This window comes from Nothobranchius furzeri, chromosome 5 (genome assembly GCF_043380555.1).
Source record: "Nothobranchius furzeri strain GRZ-AD chromosome 5, NfurGRZ-RIMD1, whole genome shotgun sequence".
NCBI lineage: Eukaryota > Metazoa > Chordata > Actinopteri > Cyprinodontiformes > Nothobranchiidae > Nothobranchius > Nothobranchius furzeri.
The window spans coordinates 50,608,796-50,630,040 of record NC_091745.1 but is presented as its reverse complement, the minus strand read 5'-3'; the positions used below and the strand labels follow the sequence as shown (position 1 = coordinate 50,630,040).

Here is a 21,245-nt window from a genome sequence, read left to right as displayed (position 1 = left end):
TCTCTCTCCCCTCTCTCTCTCTCTCTCCCCCTCTCTCTCTCTCTCTCTCTCTCTCCCTCCCTCCCCTCTCTCTCTCTCTCTCTCTCTCTCTCTCTCTCTCTCCCTCCCTCCCTCCCTCCCTCCCTCCCCTCTCTCTCTCCCCTCTCTCTCTCTCTCTCTCTCTCTCGCGCAGAGGACTTGATGTCCCTGTTGGACGCAGACATTCACTCAGCTCATCCCAGCGTCATCATCGATGCTGATGCCATGTTCTCTGAGGACATCAGCTACTTCGGCTACCCATCTTTTAGACGCTCCTCGCTGTCTCGCCTGGGATCCTCCAGAGGTAACTCAGCAGTTCACTTCTGACTAATGAAAGAGGACGGTGTGGAGAGGCTTTGGTGGCAGCACTGGTGATGGCTTTTGTTCTGTTGGGGCAGCTTCAAAACAACATCATCAAATTCAAAACAAAGATGTTTTTAGGAATCAATGAGTCTTGCAATAATTGAATAAGAGTTTCAAAGTTCTGAACAATCTTTTGACAAACTGTATTTGAAGATGTAATTTTGATTATTACATGAAATCTAAAAATGAAGCAATACTTGTTTTAATTAGTTTCATAACTTTTCATCGTCTGTTTGAGTTGAACTTTAACTCTGATAAATGTTTGGGGTTGTGTGCTGCATGGCTGTGGTACATACTGTGAGCTCTCTGAGAAAGGCCCGCTAGGCTTACCTGTCTTAACAGGGACCCTTTAAGGCACTTTAGTTTAAAAAAAAAACATATGCGTAGCCCAGTTTCAGCCCATTTGCATGCTTTCTTTCTTTCTATCCACTTCCTGTTTTACTTATTTTTAAGACGAGTGTGCAAAGTGACTCACCCTCAGTATTTTTTAGACTCCCGCCTAATCTTCAGCATTGCAACTGAATAATTTGCATTAGTTATTCTAAACATTTATTTTTTGAAAAACGTTTTGACGGGTCTTTCCCAGAGAGTGGCTTACTTCTATCCCACTGGTGTGACCTTATTGCATACCAGTTCTCCTCCTTCCCCTAGAACGTGACTCAGAGCTGTTACGTGAACGTGAGTCCGTGTTGAGGTTACGTGAGCGTCGATGGCTCGATGGGGCTTCATTTGATACTGAGCGAGGGTCCACCAGCCGTGAGGGTGAGCCCAGCCTTGACAAGAAAACCATCCCAGTCCAGAGCCCTGTTTCCCTGGGAGAAGAGCTCCAGTGGTGGCCTGACAAGGTAAAACTAGTACACACGTTCTTCTTTCTAAAATAATTTAAAAGTTAGGATACTTCTTGTCCCTTTTGCCTTGTTGAACCTTTTTATCCATCTACCCATGCATTATCCTCCACTTATGAGGTCGGGTCATGGGTGCAGCAGCCCAGACTTCTCTCTCCCCAGCCACTTGGGCCAGCTCCTCTGATCCCAAAGCGGTCCCCTGGGCAGCTGAGACACATATGACGCTTACACATTAGGGTCAGTACGGTCGGGTACAAGTCAAGACCAGAATTTGGTTTCACACCTGGGTCACAAATGAGCTTTCTGTTATGAGTCTACTCTTTTTTTTTTTTTTTTTTTGAGACCTCCTCCCCAGAGGTCTGACTGAGACCGAGGTGACTATGGACTGAGTGGCCAGCTGAAATTCACGCCTACCATCATCATCTTTATTTATGGAGCCCCTTACGGGCATGAGGCATGCCACCAAAGTGCTGCACAGTAACACATTAAAACTGATAAAATCATCAAAGACAATTAAAACCAACAAGTAAAAACAGGTAAAATCATGTACAAGATCAACATCCATCCAGAGAGTCCTGCTACGGAGAACGTCCTATCCCTTCTCGTCTTTAGCTGAGCTCTAGGAGCCACCAGCAGCAAAACGCCTCTTGGAGTGGAGCATTCGGGCAGGGACATATGGCTGCACCAACTCTGTCAAATAAATGGTAAATGGCCTGTATTTGATATAACAGAGTGCCTGAAACCCCCAAGGCGCTTTACAACAGTCATTCACCCATTCACACACACATTCACTCCCTGATGGTGATGAGCTACTTAGTAGCCACAGCTGTCCCGGGGCACTCTGACAGAGGCGAGTCTGCCGTACACAGGTGCCACTGGTCCCTCCGGCCACCACCAGCAGGTAAGGTGGGTTAAGTGTCTTTCCCAAGGACACAACGACGGACTGAGCGGGGCTCGAACCTGCAACCTTCTGATTACAGGGCGAGCACTTAACTCCTGCGCCACCGTCGCCCCCTAATGATAAAAATAAGCCACAGCCGGTCCATTCAAAGTGTTAAAACCATTAAAAGATGTTTAAAACTAATTGTAACATCCTCAGGCAGCCAGTGAAGAGCAGCCAGAACAGGTGTGATGTGATCAAACTTTTTTTGCCAGCCAAGAATCTTGCTGCAGCATTCTGAATGAGCTGGAGATGAGCTACTGTACCCTGACTTACCCCAAATAAGACAGAACTACAGTAGTTTAGGCATGAGGTTATAAAAGCTTGAGCCACAGTCTTAAGATCCTCTCTAGATAAAAATGGCTTTACTTTAGCCAACCATCTCAGGTGATTAAAAAGGTGACACCACAGTACCAACGTGGGCATCAAAACACAGGGAATTGTCCATCTTCACTTTGAGATTGACCAGAGGCAGGATTTTAGGTCACGCCTACCGACTCCGATTGGCGAGTAGAATCAGCCAGCGGGGGCTTCCCTCGTGCACGATTCATTTTCATGCTGGATGATGTTGAGTAAAGTTCTCTGGGTAGCACGGAGCTGCCGCTCAGTGAGAACATTCTGTATCTGCGATCTCATTCTTTCGGTCGATAAGTGACCTGCTCTTGTATGGCGCCTTACAGAGTCAGGACTCCTAAGGGCTTTACCCTACAGTGTATCATTCATTCATTCACACACACTGATGGTGATGAGCTACGATGTAGCCACAGCTGCCCTGGGGCGCAGTGACTGAGGCGAGGCTGCCGAACACTGGCACCACCGGTCCCTCCGATCACCACCAGCATTACCCAAAGTTCTTGGTCATCGATAAGTGTGGGAACGTAAACCGACTGGTAAATCGAGAGCTTTGCCTTCTGACTCAGCTCTCTCTTCACCACGACAGACTAGCACAACGCCTGCACCACTGCAGACGCAGCACCAGTCTGCTTATCAATCTCCTTCTCGACCTTTCCCTCAATCGTGAACACGACAGAAATACTTTTCTTCACTTGAGACAGGACCTCGTCCCTGACTCAGAGAAGGCATTCTATCCTTTTCCAACTCGAGACCATGGTCACTGATTTAGAGGAGCTGATTCTCATCCCAGCTGCTTCTCACTCAGCTGCGAGCCGCTCCAGCTGGAGATCACATTCTGATGAGGCCAACAGGACCACATCATCTGCAAAAAGCAGACACCTGATCCTCAGGCCACCAAAACAGATCCTCTCAACACCTTGGGTGCACCTAGAAATCCTGTCCATAAAAGTTATGAACAGAATCGGTGACTAAGGGCAGCCGTGGTGGAGTCCAACTCTCACCAGGAATGAGCCCAACGTACTGCCAGCATGGTACAGTGCCACCGAGGAGCTTTTTTGACCACCTCAGTGCCCTCAGCTCTAGAGATTGGAGAACCCGACTCAAAGTCCCCATACTTTGCTTCCTCACTGGAAGACATGCTGGTGGGATTGATTAGGTCTTCAAAGTACTCTGCCCATCGACCCACATTGTTCCGAGTAAAGGTCAGTAGCACATCGTCTCCAGTATAAACAGTGTTAGTAGCACACTGCTTTCCTCTCCTGAGGCACCAGATTGTCGACCAGAATCTCCACAAAGTCATATGGATGTCTTGCTCCATTGTCTCACCGATCTCCCCCATGCCCTCGCTTTTGCCTCCGCAACCACCCGAGCCGCATACTGCTTGGACCACCGATGCTTATCAGCTGCCTCTGGAGTCCCACAGGCCAGAAAGACCAGCTTGAAGGCATCCCTAATCGCCAGTGTCCACCAGTGGGTTTGGGGGTTGCCGCCATGACAGGCACCCACGACTGTGGCTGCAGCTCCAGATAGAGCCCTGCACTGAAGCCCTAGGCCCTCGGGTCGACCCCGCCCGACGGCCCGAGGGCCGGGCTTCGGGCCAACGACTGTGTAATTACCTCGGACATGGGCCGGGCGCCTTTATTTTTAATCGAATTCATAAAAAAATTTAAACACTTAAACGCAGCAGTAGAGCCCTGCGCGGGACTGTTTTCTTCATCCCGCTCCCGCTGAATTTCTGACCATTACCATGTCTACTCCCGCCCACACCTGCAGAGTGCATGTCTACTCCCGCCCGCAAAACTCGGAGAAATTATTACCTCACAATAAAAGAGATGTATTGAGTTTGCGTCCTCAACATGTCATTTTATAGGCTATACCAGGGGTCGGCAACCTGCGGCTCTTCCATACATCTGATGCGGCTCTCTGTGCTAGTAAAATAATGAATGGTTATTTAAATAAAATGCTTTATATTTTACTGAATTAATTTTATATCTGTAAGTCAATTCTATGTAAAGATTGTCTGCGTAAACCTGAACAGGCCCAACCCAGTCTTACTGTGAGACCAGGTTGACTGGTCACATTTGTGCGTAATCATAGGCGCTTCCTGAGCTGAAGAGGATGTCAGATACTGGGCTTCTCCTCAGATGGCTCCTGGATGTGTCGCCACATTGGAGACAGGAACAAGCTAGGGCTGCAACTAACAATTATTTTCATAATCGATTAATCTGTCGATTATTTTTTCGATTAATCGTTTAATCGGTTTGTTATTGTTTAGCTATTTAACCTATACAAGTGATGAATACATTTCAGTTAAGAAAAAGAAAAACATAGGAGAATTGTGCAGTTGACTGCAATCTATTTTATTGCACACGAACACAGTCAGCGGTGTAAAATGAGCTAAACAGTGCAAACTATCAGTCCAGAATAATTTTTTGGCATCAAAATATAAGAGGTAAATTCCATAAAAAATAATGTAGAATCTAGAATAGAGTTTGTAAGTGGTATGCATTGCTGGGGGGTGAGTGTCTTGTTCCCCATGTAGTTGTCGATCGTTGCTTGTTTTTTTTCTGCATGAGAAACACAAATAGACTGAAATAAGTACACATATAAAATAAAGCTCCACACACACTACAACACTAAATCAATATTATATTATTTGAATTAATTAACAATATACAGTGATCATTTATTTTGACAAAAATGTGTTGTGAGGCGTTTTACAGTGTTAGATAGTAAAACAGCCTTTTAATAGTAAAAAAAAATGACTTTCTGAATTTCTCCTGTATTTAAAAATTGAAAGCGTACAACTATGCTGCATTATATTCACCTGCACACAGCTCGTCTGTATATTTTTCACCGCGGAGTTGTCCTTTTTTGAATGAGGAACATAGTTATGGGTTTGTGCCATTTTTCTCTTAACGAGAACATTCTTATAAACAGACGTGCTAAATTTGGCAAGCGCATGATTCACAACACGGAGGAGATTCACGATTACATTTAGTCAATCAGAAGTAGAACGCCGTAGACTGACGCGGCAAAAAAACATGTTTAACATCCACTATAACGAACTCGGCTCCCAAATTTGATCTGCGTGTAGTGATGGACCACTATATTTAGCTTGTTTATTTTCTGTTACTTACCGGGCTGGCGTTTCCTCTGCTGCATCTGCCTCCACGTTTTCGTCTCAAATGTTCACTTAGGGACGTCGTGCTTCCGTGCCATGCTAGATGGTTTTTGCATATTTTGCAGGTCACCCGTCTTTTCATGACATCTAGAGTGAAGTGCTCCCATACTCGTGAGGTATTTGTCCAGGGTTTCTCTTCAGTATTGTCGCTTCTATTTTTCTTCCGTATTTCTTCTTGTTCCGCCATCTCTCACAGCAAGATGCGCGTCAGTAACGTGTTACGTCGTGAAAACCGAGGGCACTTATTGGCTCGTTTCTTCTTCTACGGCTCCACTGGTAGATCAGTGGCTCATTACTGCCACACACTGGCGGCAAATTTAACAGATTGTAACCGATGTCAGATTGTGGTAAAAATAGACTTTATGCGGTAAAATATGATTATTAAACAACTAATCGATGACTAAAAAAGTTGTTAACTATTTTAATAATCGATTATAATCGATTAAATCGATTAGTTTCAGCTCTAGAACAAGCGCTATTCAGCCAAAGTTTCATAATCAGGGAACATTTTCTAAGTGACAAGTCTCTCTGAGAGACGGGGTTTGGAAAACACTCGCTTCAGTGGGAGGAACCTTCCCGCATGCGCTCTGGTTCTGCAACGCGCTCCAAGCCAATCTCCACATCTTCAGCTCGCTGTGCACATATGCGCTGACAGTGAGCTGCGCTGAGCAGTGTCCAACTCAGATGTTCAGATGGGAATCTTTTCTTGGGTGATTTAGCTACATCTGCAATGTGTGTAGAATAAAATGTCAGTTCATCTGCATGCGTCGGTAATTCTTTCTATTCTTTCACCGTCAAAATAAACTGTCTTAATGTGGGAACTGTCCGGTCAACACAACAAAAGCCCTGCTTTTGACTGTTTTGTTTTCTTGTGAAAATTGTTGGAAAGAGATCAAATTTAACTTGATTACCACCAGAGCCAGTGCGCCGTCATCTCCGTGACGGTAAATGAAGGAAAAAGAAATTGATCGGATCCTGCACGTCCTTTAACACATTGGTCAGGGTTGACACACTTTGTTTTCATTTAGTTAGTTAAAAAAAAGTCGGGCTTGGGCTCGGGTCGGGCCAGAGAATCCTGAAAATCTTTTCGGGTCGGGCTGGGGCTCCACCCCCTCGGGCCGGGCCGGACACGGGCTCAGATTTTAGGCTCGTGCAGGACTCTAGTTCCAGTAAACAACCTCGACAAATAAGTTACAGAAAATGGACCATTCAGACTCTATGTCCTCTGCCTACTTCCTCACTTTTTTAGTGAAAGGTTATTTAATGATCTATTTGAAACATTTTAGTGTTACTAATAAATTCAGAGGTGAGAAGGTATTGTGTAACTGATTCATTGCACCGCGTCACTATTTAGCCACAGAAGCATAAACTGTGTCACGTAGTAAAAATGACACAAAACTTTAATTCTTGGATCTTCAGTAAACGTTCATGATCACTGCTGCTTGTTGGTCTGATATTATCGTTGACTTTTCCACAACTAGGCTTTGTTCACTTACATAATTGATTAGTTGTGCCTGTCATGAGAACGCCTCTGATTACCTTTCCAGGATGGTGTAAAGTTTGTGAGCATTGGTGCCATGTTCTCCGAGCTGGTAGCTGTAAGCTCCAAAGGAGAGCTTTACCAGTGGAGGTGGAGTGAGCCCGAACCCTACAGGAATGCACAGGTAGAGAATTGAACTAGTCTCAGTGAACTTCCCAAATAAACATAAAATGCAACAAACCTTAAATAATATGGTAAAGGTCATATTTTCAACTCTTCTGTTATTTGTTCCATCAGAATCCCTCCATCCATCACCCTCGAGTGTCCTTCCTGGGCCTGACCAATGAGAAGATCACTTTACTGGCTGCCAACAGCATCAGAGCCACCGTAGCAACAGAGACCAACAAGGTGCTTTTAGATGAATAAACATTCAATCATTTTTGCAGTCATAAGGCTGTACTTGACTCTGTTCAAACGTGTCATGTGTAGTTAATAGACTGTTAACTAGCTGCACTCTGTGTTGTTAAGGTGGCCACCTGGGTAGACGATACTCTGAGCACAGTAGCCTTGAAACTGGAGCACAGCACTCAAGCTTTCCCTGAGCTGCAGGGGGAGCGCATGGTGTCGCTGCATTGTTGTGCACTTTACACATGTGCACAGCTGGAGAATAGCCTCTACTGGTGGTGAGAGTCACTGTTACTGGTTCTTTAAATGTGTTCTTGAGAGGGAAATGCAAACACATGTTAAGTTATTGTTGCAAATGGGTAATACAAGTTTTATTGTCAAGTTTAAATTAGGTGATAAATACTATACCTTAACCCTAACTCTTCACCAGCAATCCTCCTCACACACGTCTCCTCAGCCGAATCTAGTGAGAACTGAGCTAGCTTCGTAAACTGGCTTGTTCAGTCTCTATCTGTCTGGGTCAGAGCTGCCTGCACCCCAGCAGACCACAGCAGAGCGATAAAAGGATTGTAGCAGATGGGAATTAAAGATCATCTTTAATGTTCTTTAAGATGGTAGAAAAACATCATTTAAGGCCAAAAGATTATTTTGGTTATCCTTTCAGCTTTTCAGATAACTAGCAGGTGTTAAAAAATACTAAATCAAGAAAAATGGGCAGGCTTCCCTAAAAAAAGCACGGTCTTGGAGTTGCGTACCTAGAGGACGATGTGCTTGACTCCAGTTATTTTTAGTTGTTGAGGTAACACCGTCCCAACTAGTTAAATGACGGTTAATGCTTGTGTATGTTGGGAAGCACAGAGATAATATAAACGTAAAGGCGACATGGTCTGCTGGCAGCCATGTTGGATGGATCACCAGTTGGCCCTGGTGCATTCAATAGGCTGGAAAAGTCAGTAGTAATCCTACATACAGACATCAGTGTTCTCTGCCAGGAGCTGGGATCAATCCTATCGATACGATTACTGGACAACCCGCTCTACCTCCTGAGATAACGGAGTCGGTGGTAGTCACATTGCTGTTAGCCAGTTAGAGACGAGATGTCCAATTATCAGCACGTAAGACTCCAAATCCTGTCATTTTCTGCTCCCCACTACTCCGGCTAACTTCTAGTTCCTGAAACAGAATCACCAGAGCTTTCTCCCCGCAGAGATCAACTCACAAGGTGTTCATTTCTACTAGTGACCACTTTAGATAGGATGAGAAAAACAAGTGAACTTGGTCTTTAATATCCAAGCATTCCGTTTTCTGTGCCATTTGTCATGTCACACAGTGTAAAGCGAAAAGTATGATTGTTAGCTGTATTTTGATAGTTTACTGCTTTCATTATTCCACAGGGGTGTTGTGCCTTTTAGTCAAAGAAAGAAGATGCTTGAGAAGGCCAGAGCCAAGAACAAAAAGCCAAAGTCCAGTGCCGGCATCTCCTCAATACCCAACATCACTGTGGGAACGCAGGTCAGAAGAGAATTTGGCTAGGTTCCCATTGCAGGCAACAGCCCATCAAATCCAGTTTTTTCCCCACGAGACCCATATCTGATTTTTCTTTCTGAACAGCACAGATCACATCTTTTTTAAATTACATCAGGGTCATTTTCATACGTGTTACTGATTCCATTACGCATCTGATGTCAATAAATAATCATTTGGGTAGACGGCGGGAGAGAAAAACAGTTTATCGTTTTGAAACAGGCCAAAACTTGAGACTCTCCTGGTTCAGACTCCACAGAGCGCGCTGTGTGTGACTACTTCTTCTGCACACACGGTTGCTTTGGAGCCGTGAACCGTTCTTACTGGAGAGTGTTTGTTTTCTTTTGCTTTTTCAATTACACAAAAATTGGAGCTGAGCATGAAGACCTGCAGTGTGATCGTAGCTTTAGACACTAGCCTTCTTTCAGAACTTTTGTCAGGAAAACTGGTGCCACCTGAGATTAAACCTCAGTGATGATGTATGTTGATAAATGAATCTGTTCCTCCTGTAGGTGTGTTTGAGGAATAACCCCCTCTATCATGCCGGCGCAGTGGCCTTTTCTGTCAGTGCTGGAATCCCCAAAGTAGGCGTGCTGTTGGAGTCTGTTTGGAACATGAATGACAGCTGCAGGTTCCAGCTGCGCTCACCGGAGAGCCTCAAGAACATGGAGAAGACAACAAAGACCCAGGAAATCAAGTCAGTTTCTCTCTGATTTGCTGACTGGTTTCACAATTACATTCAGCCATCTAGAGTCATTGGTTACATTCGGTGTAAATGCAGATGTTTGCTGCTGTGCTCCTAAGATGTTAAAGATCCACATTTATCACTTTAGAATGGAAAGCAAACCGGAGCTGGTGAAGACTGAGATGGGTCCTCCTCCTTCACCTGCCTCTACCTGCAGTGATGCATCTTCCATTGCGAGCAGTGCCTCGCTGCCCTACAGTACGTTGCTTCTCTCATGCTATAAGCCTTAACGTTCCTGTCTCACGGGCACATAACCCGTGTCCTGCTCACTCTGCTCTCATTAGTCCTTTGACTTTGCAGCAGATGGTGGACAGGCTTTTATCAGCAGCTGTGTTCCTGTTGACTTCTCTCAGGAACCATAAGGAAAACTCTACTGTGATTGTTATAGTCCCTACTCTTTTTATCATCAGTGCAGACCTGCCAACCGGTACTCATTTTGGCATCTTATTACGCTGGTACGACACACCCCACAACTACGCAAAAAGCTATGGACGTGAGCTCTGTAGCAAATGTGCACGTGTGGTATTTTGTCTGACAACATGACTCGGCAGCGTGGTGAAGAAGTTTCAGCAAATCATTGTAGAAAAACGATTTCAGCGCAACACCCCCTCCTCCCTGCTCCATCCTCCATCCTACGTCCTGCCTGTTGCCTCTCTCCATCCTCCGGTTCCCTCGCTCTGCTGTTTAAAAAGGTAAACTCCCTCTCTGTGTGTCAGCGGACCAGACCTAACGAGGAGGTTAAAAACACCCACGCTTTACTGCAGTTTGGTTCAAAAACTTTACCATCAGTCCGGTCCCTCCATGTTTCTTACTGTGTTTGCCCCTTCCCCCTCCCTCTCCTTCTGCCAATCAAAACCTGCACATTTTTGCACCGATGTTACGTCAGTATTCTGGTCGGTTCTGTTGTTGAAACCTCTTCTCCTACCGCTCTGCCGCGGTGAGCTCTGCTCACACACAACAGAACTGCAGCCTCCGTGCGTTAAAACATCTGGTTTGTGCACATCAACACTTGATACTGGAGCTAATTCAGTTGTTAGTTATGGGTACCAACCCTGCTTATGGATTACCTCAGGGACGGCTTGTCCATGTGAATATTTCTTTAACGAGAAAGAGATTAAATTATTACAAAAACAAGAAAAACGTACCAGACAAAGCTGAAGTTGGTTTCCTATGTTAGTTTCAGAATGAGGGAAGGCAGTTCCAATAAATATTTCCACTCTCTGAGCATCTTTACTCAGCTCTCATTACAGAATTACAAAACTCTGCCGGCTGTTGACTGATCAAAAATAGCCTCTCGCCGCTAGCGTTTTTGGACTTTTTTTACTGGTTTTTTGAAGAGATACAGAATGTTGTGTCATGATGTCAATGCCAAAACTACCAAAACAGCGCAATCTGTTCTTTAATAATCTGTTGTCGAATTGTGAACGGCAGAAGCTTTTCTGGTTCGCATCTCACTTATTTTACAGCCGCGGCCCAAAACGATCTAGCGCTAAGGCGATCAACAACAAACTACCGTGTGCTGCCTTCCTTGTGTTACACTGCAACTCAAACGAAAGCCTTTTACACGCCTGGAAGCCTGCAGCTGTTTTATTTCTGGTTGGTTAACCTTTTGGTGATTCGGAGATGCTTTAAATGACAGTCTTGTTTTTGCTCGGTAGTGAGCTGTGCTATTCTAATTCATTAACTCATGATAATAACGCTATTGCTAATGCTAACGACCAGTATGTGCTAGGATCTGCTTGTAACCAGAGGTGGAAAGAGTACTAAAATTTCCTACTTAAGTACGAATACCAATAATTTGATAATTTTTTACTCGAGTACAAGTAAAAGTACTTGCCTAAATTTTTAATCAAGTAAAAGTAAAAAGTATCGTAAATAAAATGTACTCAAAGTAAGTTTCTTTGTTAAATTTTTGTCAGCGTAAGGATGGCTACATCTAAGGAGTGCAAAATCACAATGCCAGTTCACAATTCACTCGTGTACACACACACACACACACACACACACACACACACACACACACACACACACACACACACACACACACACACACACACACACACACACACACACACACACACACACACACACAGAGAGTTTGATGGAGGGATTTCAGTCAGTGAGAACAGGACGTGCACACTGATTGGACGAGGTCTTTCTAGGATGGTAGGTTTCAATTGTGATTAAATTGATTCTTTATTTAGAGAATTTATTTTATTTTTTTAGATGCCATCAGTACGTGAGGTATCGCAATGTTTTCATGACATTCTCTAACATACTGTGCTCTAACCTGTCACATACAGGGTGTCCGCGGGGTTTTAAAAAGTATTAAAAAGTGATAAATTAAAATAGTCAAATTTAAGGCCATTAAAAGTGTTAAATTTGGTCTCAGAGGTATTATTTTTTCCAAATTAGGTATTATTTTTTTCAGACTATCAGGTGTCGTATTCTGAACATCGACATAGAAATATATTCCGAATGAAATGTTTTGAACGATTATAAAAACAAAACAAGCCGATTATTTGCTCCTCCCGCTTGCGCTGCCCTGAGTTAAAAATGAAGCGCTCCTCCACAGTGTTGCCAACTTGGCGACTTTGATGCTATTTCCAACAGCTTTTCAGACCCCCTTCCTGACTTTTTAAATCTTAAAAGTACCTAACGAACACCTCAGAAACATCTCTGGTAACCCTTAGCTACTTTCTGGATAACTGTCATCGACGTTTCCTGCAGGTTAGCTAAACACTCCGCCTGCGCTCCGGACCGTTCTTCAGGACATTAGGAAAGGGAATGATGTAGTGATGTGTCGGTCGCTAAAGAAACAGCTCTCAGAGCCGGCTCCTTGTTGGATTAACCAGAGTGAGTGACACACACACCGCACCTGCGGACTCCTGAGCCGATAAAAACGGCTAAATGTGCGCGTGCGGCGTGCTAAACACACGTGCAGCTTGCCCCTGATTGCTGTGAGACCGGGTTGGGGGTGGGGGGTGCAGCTGTGGTTGGGACAATTATTACATTAACTGATGGACTTGTAAATAAATAGTTTATAAATAAGGTAGAAATAAGTTCCTCACGCTGATAACTAATAACTAATCTCTCTGAGGACACGGTGCTAGTGCACTCGCCTACAGCACCTTGACACAACTTCTGCACTCGCCTACAGCACCTTGACACGACTCAATAAATGTTATGCAAAATTTAGTGAACATCAATTTGCATGTATTTGTTATAAATGCCACAGTATAATTCTTGCTGTCAGTATTTGCAAGATATTGGTATTTGGGTCTGTACTGGTTAGACTTAAATGAGTTAAACCAAGGTCTATAGCCCTTGGGTCATAAACTATGAGCTGTAAGTATGTTGGTCTTTTTATACTGGGAATCAGGAGTTATTTTAGTGATCATCTTGTTTCTTATTTATTTTTGCCCTGATTGTGCCCTGAGCAGTTTTATGACTGAATAAAAACAACAACAAAAAAATCTACATAAATTGAAAAATCGTCTTAAATAATCGAGATCTCAATTTCAGTCACAATAATCGTGATTATTGTTTTTGCCGTAATCGAGCAGCCCTACTTTAGCATATCCGGTCACATAATGATGACGTCATATTCAGTGGTCGTTCTGCATCATTTCAGGCCTCGTGGTCAACTGTCTGAACCGCTGAACAGAAGTGCCTGGCTTATTTTCTAAGTAAAATAAATATGTGCAATACATTGTCAACATCAGTGAGTCTCTAAGTCTATTCTTTTTGTATGTTATATATGTTAAAATACGTGTAAATAGGTCGCTGATTAACACTTGCAATTTAGTGTTGTGATGGTTTTAAAAAAATTCTGAAGGTAGTAAAAAAAAAGTATTAAAAAGTAGTAAATTTTACTTAAGGATTGCTGTATATACCTAGCCTGGCAAGCCAGACTAAATAAATGTATTATTTAGTCTGGCCATGCTCCATTGACGGCTCTCGGTTGTGGGGCGGGTTCTACCGTTGTCTTTCAAATGATCTCCGCATTCCACTGGACAATGAATGTGACATACTCTTGTTTCACTCTGTTGCATCATCCCACCCACCAGGCATATAGAGTGCCCTGATTGGCCCACAAAGCGGATAACGCTCTGTGATTTGTTCACTAAGCAGATAGAGCACTATGATTGGCCCACCATTATGGACCAATCACAGCTCTTTATGTGTTTGAAACCGCTCTAGAGAGCTGTGATTGGCTAGCCAGAGTCCTGGTAGGAGCTGCTGAGGTTCCAATGGAGCATGCCTAGACCATTCTTTGCAAAGCAAGAATTTGGTCTAGTTCACTAGGCTAGTATATACCCTGACATAACAAACTGAATGAAATTCAAACATTTCAAATGGACCGTGTGACAGCTGCTAACGTTGGCCCGGCCCTACTTTACCTCTACATTACAGTTCCTTTATCCATGTCCATCCTAGAGCTCCTCTCTGACCTTCATGCTTATTTAGAGCAGCTGATTTTTAAAGTTAGCAGAGTTCGTCCTTGGTAGCGGGTTCACTCACTCATTTAACCGTTCACCACTGAAATCAGTTTGTTCATTCCAATCCTCCTAAATAACCCTCCAATCGTCCAACTGGAATCCTTAAGGGTCCCGTAACGTCCATCCTGTCAGAACAGGCCTTGGGAGCCCAGGTGTTACTAGAACTAATGGTGTCTCCTCACCAGCATGAGCCTCCAAACTGTGAAGGTTGGTCTCCAAACATGAGCTATAAATGTATGCATTTATCTCCTCTTGTAACACTTTAACATGTTTTAAAAGGCTTGTGTCATGATATGTTACACCTCCCAGACCAAAGATAGGTCCAATATAAGATAAAACATTATCGTAGACACTATTGAGACGTCATTTATAAAATAGAAGTTACTTTTGTTCGCCATTACTTCAATCAAGAAATAAGATGCGTGGATTTGATGAAACCACGCTGTCTCATGCAGTCCTATATGTGTAACACACACACACACACACACACACACACACACACACACACACACTGCAGCATGTTAGAATCATGTGAATGACTTAATTTAACTACACTGAACTGATTTTGTTATTAAATCTCTTATTCTGGAGTAAAATAAAGAAACAAACTAAATCGTCACATATCTGTGGCATCAAGGAGCATCTGAGTTCAAACACAGGGATGGAGCACAATGTTCACAATTGAAACAGTATCAGGATGTTTTAACTCACAGAGGCCTGCAGGTCTTCTGTTTTATGAGCAAAGTGCTGAGAATCCACTTGTTATGAGCGCTAAACGTTATTTTGCCGCTTCCATGCGGAGCGGTAGGGAAACACATTTCAAACACAGAACCAAGTCCGGCCACCGAACTGGGCGAACCGAGCAGAATTCTGATGACGTCACACCGGTGCGTGAAGGTGCGGGTTCCAACCCGCAACACCGGTGCGTGAAGGTGCGGGTTCCAACCCGCAGGAGAGGAGGGAGAGAGGAGGTAAACAGCGAGTGGATCACAGGGACTGAACTGATGTTTTTGAGCAAAACTGCAGTAAAAATGGCTGTTTGTCCTCATTACTTAAAGTGTACACCCACACCCCCACGGTTTAGACGTGGTGCTCATGCAGGTGTCTCTTTCTGTTCCGATGCTGCTACATGTAATATTTTTAATTTATTAAGCCTACAATTAGTTTTTACTCAGTAACGGATATGATTTAAAATGTAGCAAATTACAATTCTTTTTTAAAAACATACTCAAGTCAAAGTGAAAGTACAGATTTTAAAAACGACTTAAAAAGTATAAATACACAAAAAAGCTACTCAATTACAGTAAGGTGAGTTAATGTAATTCGTTACTTTCCACCTCTGCTTGTAACTGACTTCTTATGCCTTTTTAAATACACATTTCTGGTACGTTTGTTTGATTGTAAAAAGGTGTAAACGCCACGTTACAACAGTAAGCTAACTTCTAAAAACATTAGCACTCTGAAAGCTATTAGCAGTGAGGACTCGTGTTAACCAGTGGTTTTTATGGCTGTTTCTAAGCAGCTGTTTAATAAAGCACTCAGTAATCTCTTAACTGTTAATTTTTTTTAAATCAAGTTCTTTGTGGAGCACTTCATCCAGGATTTGAAAAAAAAGTTTTTTTTTTTGTTTTGTTTTTTTCCCCCGATTAGTGATTGTAGTAACCGTAGACTGCATAGATTTTTGGCTTTTTAACGCCCAGTCACCAAAGTAAAAAGCCTTTTGTGCAGTGCCGGCTGCTTCCGGACCCCGTCTGCATTTGGTCACATAGATGTAACATCACGTCAAACCCTTCAATACATTGGACTATTCAAGAAGATGTTTCCAGCCAGTGAATGGGGAAGTTACGGCGTGGAAAGCGAGGAGTTGCAAATGTGTGCGAAAAAACGCAGCACGTGTGGTACTCGAAACATTTAGACAAGGTTGGCAGGTCTGTCGGTGTATTTTTCCTGCAATAATTGGTCTTTATGGTTTTAGAACCTTCTTCCCTGATGAATTCTTTATAAAACTGAGGGTTCTGGGTTCCCTTTCTGCTGGTGCCTGTGGTAGTTTAACCATTGCATCACACTCATTTACAACTGGTTAATATCAGTGGTTCTGTTCAGACATCTATAATGTACTCTATTTCTTCCAGAGCGGAGGCGCTCCACCCCAGCTCCCAAAGAGGAAGAGAAGGTGAACGAGGAGCAGTGGCCTCTCAGGGAGGTGGTGTTTGTGGAGGATGTGAAAAACGTTCCTGTAGGAAAGGTGTGTGGATCTGAAGCAGCATTTCTTATTAAAGTGACACTGTGTAGTTTAGCTGGCGATAGGGGCAGTACATAACCTAAATCACTGCAAGCAAGCGTTATTTTTGTATTCGAATAAGATCTTACCAACGGATGGCCATTAGGGTCAAAAAACCCTTGGAGCACAACCTCCAGCTCCTTTCATCAGTGGCAGTGAGTGAAGAGGTAAATGTGTAAAACAACATTTATTAATGGTGAAAGTTTTGTAAGCGTTTGTTACAGATCAGTTTGGGCTTCTGTAGAAGGAAACATGGTGTCGCCCAGAGACTTAGACCTGCTCCCATGTAATTTAGACTAGATTTTTGTGGTTGTATGTTAAGAAACTGCCAATATTTTTCAATAAACGGCCATCATTTAATTCATTTACAACATTTCGTTGGGTCTTTCCAGAGATTAATGGTAAAAACTTTACTTTCAGTACTCAGTGGTCATCTTCGTAATCCATTTTCTTGTTGTTGTTGTTTTTACCCAGTTTAGTGAAAGGTATTTCTACCTGACATGGTTCAGCTAGTATCCCTAGCCATCATCAGAGATGGCTGGTGTTGGTGGCATTGGATAAAAGGAAGTGACGCCACCAACACCGGCGATCTCTGATGATGGCTAGGGATACTAGCTGAACCATGTCAGGTAAAAATACCTTTCACTAAACTGGGTAAAAAAAAACAAGAAAATGGATAACTGCTAGGATTATTGAGAAAACATAGACCTACTCCAGCTGCTGTACAAGAACTGCTCCGCCTCAACGGATGTTGTCAGAAGTAAAGATAGGAGTACGACTGTTTTTAATGCTTTAGTCCTGTGGCCTGATGGCTCGGCACGCATTCCTACCAGCAGTATTGGCAGAAACCTTTCAGCCACGTCTGCCAAACTGGCAGACAAGGGAGTGTCTCACGCAGGACATTTTTGAATCATGTAGGACATCGTCCCTGCAGGCTTCAGATTTCTATCTGCTTAAAAGTGGGTCTTTTTGTGACCTCTGACCTTTACATATCATACATATTTCTGTTGAGACAATCTGTGGAAATAATTAGAAAAATAAAAAATATTGATGGGATTTTTCTGTAAAAAAACTAAACTTTTTCTACCGTGAAGAAAAATGTTATTCTGTCTGTCGTTTTAGTTCGTCTGTTTAGTCTGTTGTAACCATTATTCATTAAAATGTCTGATTTTATGGCTGAGAAATAAATAAACCTTTTTGTATAAATGGATTAAATTGGTTAGGGTTAGGTTTTGACTCTGATCAGGACTTTTCTGTTCTGGAGGGACTGATTTAGGATTGATCTGTGGTGATCCATGTTCTTGGTTTTAAAATAAGTTAAAATATGTTGTGGTTAAATGACTACATAGGTTCTGAAGGTGGATGGGGCGTATGTTGCTGTCAAGTTTCCTGGGACCAATGTGACCACCCAGAGTGCTGCTGCTGCTGCCGCTGCTGGTGCTGCTGCTGCTGTTGCTGCTCCCACCGACTCAGACCCGTCATCACTGCTGCAGGACTGCAGACTCCTCAGAATAGATGAGCTACAGGTACATGGTTGATCTTTAGGACAGAACTTGTCTTAATTTCAGATGTAAATATGAATTAATTAAGGTTGCTTTCTCCATCAAACTCACAGGTGGTTAAAACTGGCGGAACTCCAAAAGTCCCAGACTGTTTTCAGCGAACACCTAAAAAGCTCTCCATCCCAGAGAAGGCAGAGATTCTGGCTGTCAACGTTGACTCCAAAGGTGAAATGTTTCACTGATTATTTTTTTTTTCAATCTTTATATCTGCTGCTACTTGATAACATCATTAAGCCTGCTGCACACAAGAGCAACCTGCTGAGCAAACATACCTCGCTGTGTGCGCCTGATTTTCACTGTTTTCTGCCTCTGCTCACATGATTCCAAGATGTGTTCAGATGCAGCCCCCCGTCTGCATGTCAGAAAAATAAAAATAGTACCTCATGGATCGATGGGCCCACTATTTCTGCCACCCTCTCAAAAGATTCAGGATCCAGGCGGCGGTACTGTTGGAAGGGTTCTGGGTCTTCAAGGCTCATCTCTTGGAGTAGATTGGCATAAACTCCTGGCCCTTTGCAGCCACTGTACCCTTACCTTCCTAACCTTGAAATGACGATGGCGGCAGTGCTTCAACAAAAAATGTGGAGGCATTTCTTCCATTTCCAGCTTTGTCTGTGTTTTGTTTATTTTCTGACTTGCATCTTGGAATCATGTGAGCGGAGAGCACGCTTTGATTGGCCACTAGAGTATTTCAGCTCAGCCAGCAGCTCACGTAGTGCACATGGTGAGTTTCTACCCCCATGAGGCAGAAGATATCAAACCGGTTAGATATTCACCTCAGCATCTCGTGAGGTGAAAAACTCAGGAAAATCTGGCGCATACAGCGAGGTATCTGCTGAGCAAACAGCCATTCAATGCCGTTTGCACTCGTGTGCAGAAGGCTTTAATGACAAGTTTGTATTTGGGTGTTGACTAGATCTGATCTAGATTGTAATCATCTCCATCTTCCAGGAGTCCATGCAGTGCTAAAAACTGGTAACTGGGTGAGGTACTGTATCTTTGACCTGGCCACAGGCAAAGCTGAGCAGGAGAATAACTTTCCTACCAGTAACTTGGCCTTTCTGGGACAGAGTGAGCGCAATGTGGCCATCTTTACTGCAGGACAGGTAAAATGGTCTCCTGAGCAGCTCCAGAGTTTTCTGTTTTTAAACTTGTCTTAATGAGGTCTAATGCAATCTAACCTCACGAGTCATACTCGTTTTCTTCCAGGAGTCTCCTATTATTCTCAGAGATGGAAACGGCACCATCTATCCAATGGCTAAAGACTGTATGGGTGGGATTAGAGATCCTGATTGGTTGGACCTACCTCCAATAAGCAGCCTGGGGATGGGAGTGCACTCTCTGGTCAACCTCCCATCCAACTCCACCATTAAAAAGAAAGCTGCTATTATTATCATGGCTGTTGAGGTAAATATAACTCCTAAAAATCAGATCTAAAGAGAAGAATTACTTCTGTTGGGCAGAATTCTCAGGCATATTACTTTCCTTTTAATGAGGTCCTTTACTGAGGGAATCTTTTAGGTTCTTCAAATGCTGTTTCTTTTCTTCTGGCAAATAAAGGGGCTTTTTGTAGGCCTTAAAATATTCATAAACTCACCAAAATCTGCACAAGTGTAGATTCTGGTGTGAAATGTTGAATTTTAAAAGGTCTCGACAAGTCGCCTTAAAAACTGCTCACGAGCACTCCCTTGACATTGAAAAATCTGCTTAGATTATATTGTTTTTGTTGTACAGTTCTGAAAATTGGTACACGTGTACTACTAAGTGAAATGCACAAAACATTAGTTTGCACCTGTGTCTTAAAATAAACAGGAAGTTGGCTATATTGGATCAAACATGCAGTTTTGACCCCATTTTGGTTGCATTTGATCAAACTCCTGCTAGAGATGTTGATGATGGACTCAGGATTAGTTGAGTTTGCACATGAGCACTGGTGTACTATGGTTTTGTTAAACCATTAGTTTTCGTGTATGCTGAATCAAATCAAAATCAAAAGATACTTTATTAATCCCAGAGGAAATAATTAGTTTCAGTACACACAGAGGGGGCAGAGCCTGGCCTCAAAGTTTAAGTAATTGCCAAATAATATACAAATTGCCATAATTTCATCATTGAAAATCTTGGAGTCACAAAACTTGAAGCAATCGTCATCCAGCTCTGAAGAACAATCAATGGTCAAATAATGACATAATTAGAGCCCTGCCCCCTCACAACAAGAGGTGTAATGTTCTACCGTGAAAGGTCCCATTCAACCCATTTCACCTAATCATCACAAATCTATCAGATGGTGAAGTTCCTGGGCGTCCATTATGAGGATGTTTTAAAAGGGGGTGGAGTGAAGTCAGATGTCTGGGCAGAGTACGAGGCTGCGGCCATAGATTTTCCTCTCATTTCCTCAATTCTCATCTGATTAGCACGAAATGTTGAGCTTCTGTGGCGGATCTGCAAACAAGCTATTGAACGCAAACGTGGCCACGGAGGACTCTGCCATCCCCTTAAGTATTTTCCCTGAGAAGGCCTCGATACCAGAAGAAACCAGATGGTGCAAAACACCATTCGCATTTTTCTAGGTCCAGATGTCTTTTTTTGTCAGTGACATCAAATGGTGTTTTTCTTTTTAGGACTCTGGTACTTTCCTCCTCCTCAATATATTTGTCTCCACCGATATTTCAGGTACCAACACGTCAATGTAGTTTTATGTGCGCCACCAGTGAGCTGACTGCAAACAGACTGGTGCAGCACATATAACCGCGTTAGCTCCGATAAGGAAAGAAGTCATTTGTGAAAGCTACGACACGTTCAAAGGTTGGATCTAAAAGACGATCCACATATTCTGACTATGTATGCTCCTGAGACTGGCAGAGCTCCAGTGTCGGTCGGCTTGACTGCATATTTCCAAGTGTCTGCTCACTTGACTGGATTCCCTCCTGGACAGCTTTAACAGCTGGCTGCAGGATAACTCCAATCAGGAGAGGGTAATCTGGTAAGCGGTCGGTTAATATTTGGTCTGGATTTATAATATGTACACGCTGCGGTAAAAAT

General features: G+C 43.2%; 1 protein-coding gene across 8 annotated transcripts in view; it reads left to right on the top strand.

Moving 5' to 3' along the window:
- Positions 1-21,245, top strand: part of ubr5 (ubiquitin protein ligase E3 component n-recognin 5) — a 91,082-nt gene that overhangs the window by 21,756 nt on the left and 48,081 nt on the right. For 7 of the 8 annotated variants that reach the window (XM_015949314.3, XM_015949313.3, XM_054740505.2 and 4 more), the window contains 13 exons: positions 173-322; positions 1,015-1,226; positions 7,252-7,368; positions 7,482-7,592; positions 7,713-7,867; positions 8,984-9,101; positions 9,626-9,810; positions 9,947-10,056; positions 16,493-16,605; positions 17,991-18,167; positions 18,257-18,368; positions 19,155-19,309; positions 19,413-19,610. In XM_015949314.3, coding sequence (XP_015804800.1) covers positions 173-322; positions 1,015-1,226; positions 7,252-7,368; positions 7,482-7,592; positions 7,713-7,867; positions 8,984-9,101; positions 9,626-9,810; positions 9,947-10,056; positions 16,493-16,605; positions 17,991-18,167; positions 18,257-18,368; positions 19,155-19,309; positions 19,413-19,610 — 1,913 coding nt within the window. The remainder of the gene's footprint in view (positions 1-172; positions 323-1,014; positions 1,227-7,251; positions 7,369-7,481; positions 7,593-7,712; positions 7,868-8,983; positions 9,102-9,625; positions 9,811-9,946; positions 10,057-16,492; positions 16,606-17,990; positions 18,168-18,256; positions 18,369-19,154; positions 19,310-19,412; positions 19,611-21,245) is intronic. The other variant, XM_015949310.3, reaches the window with a different exon arrangement.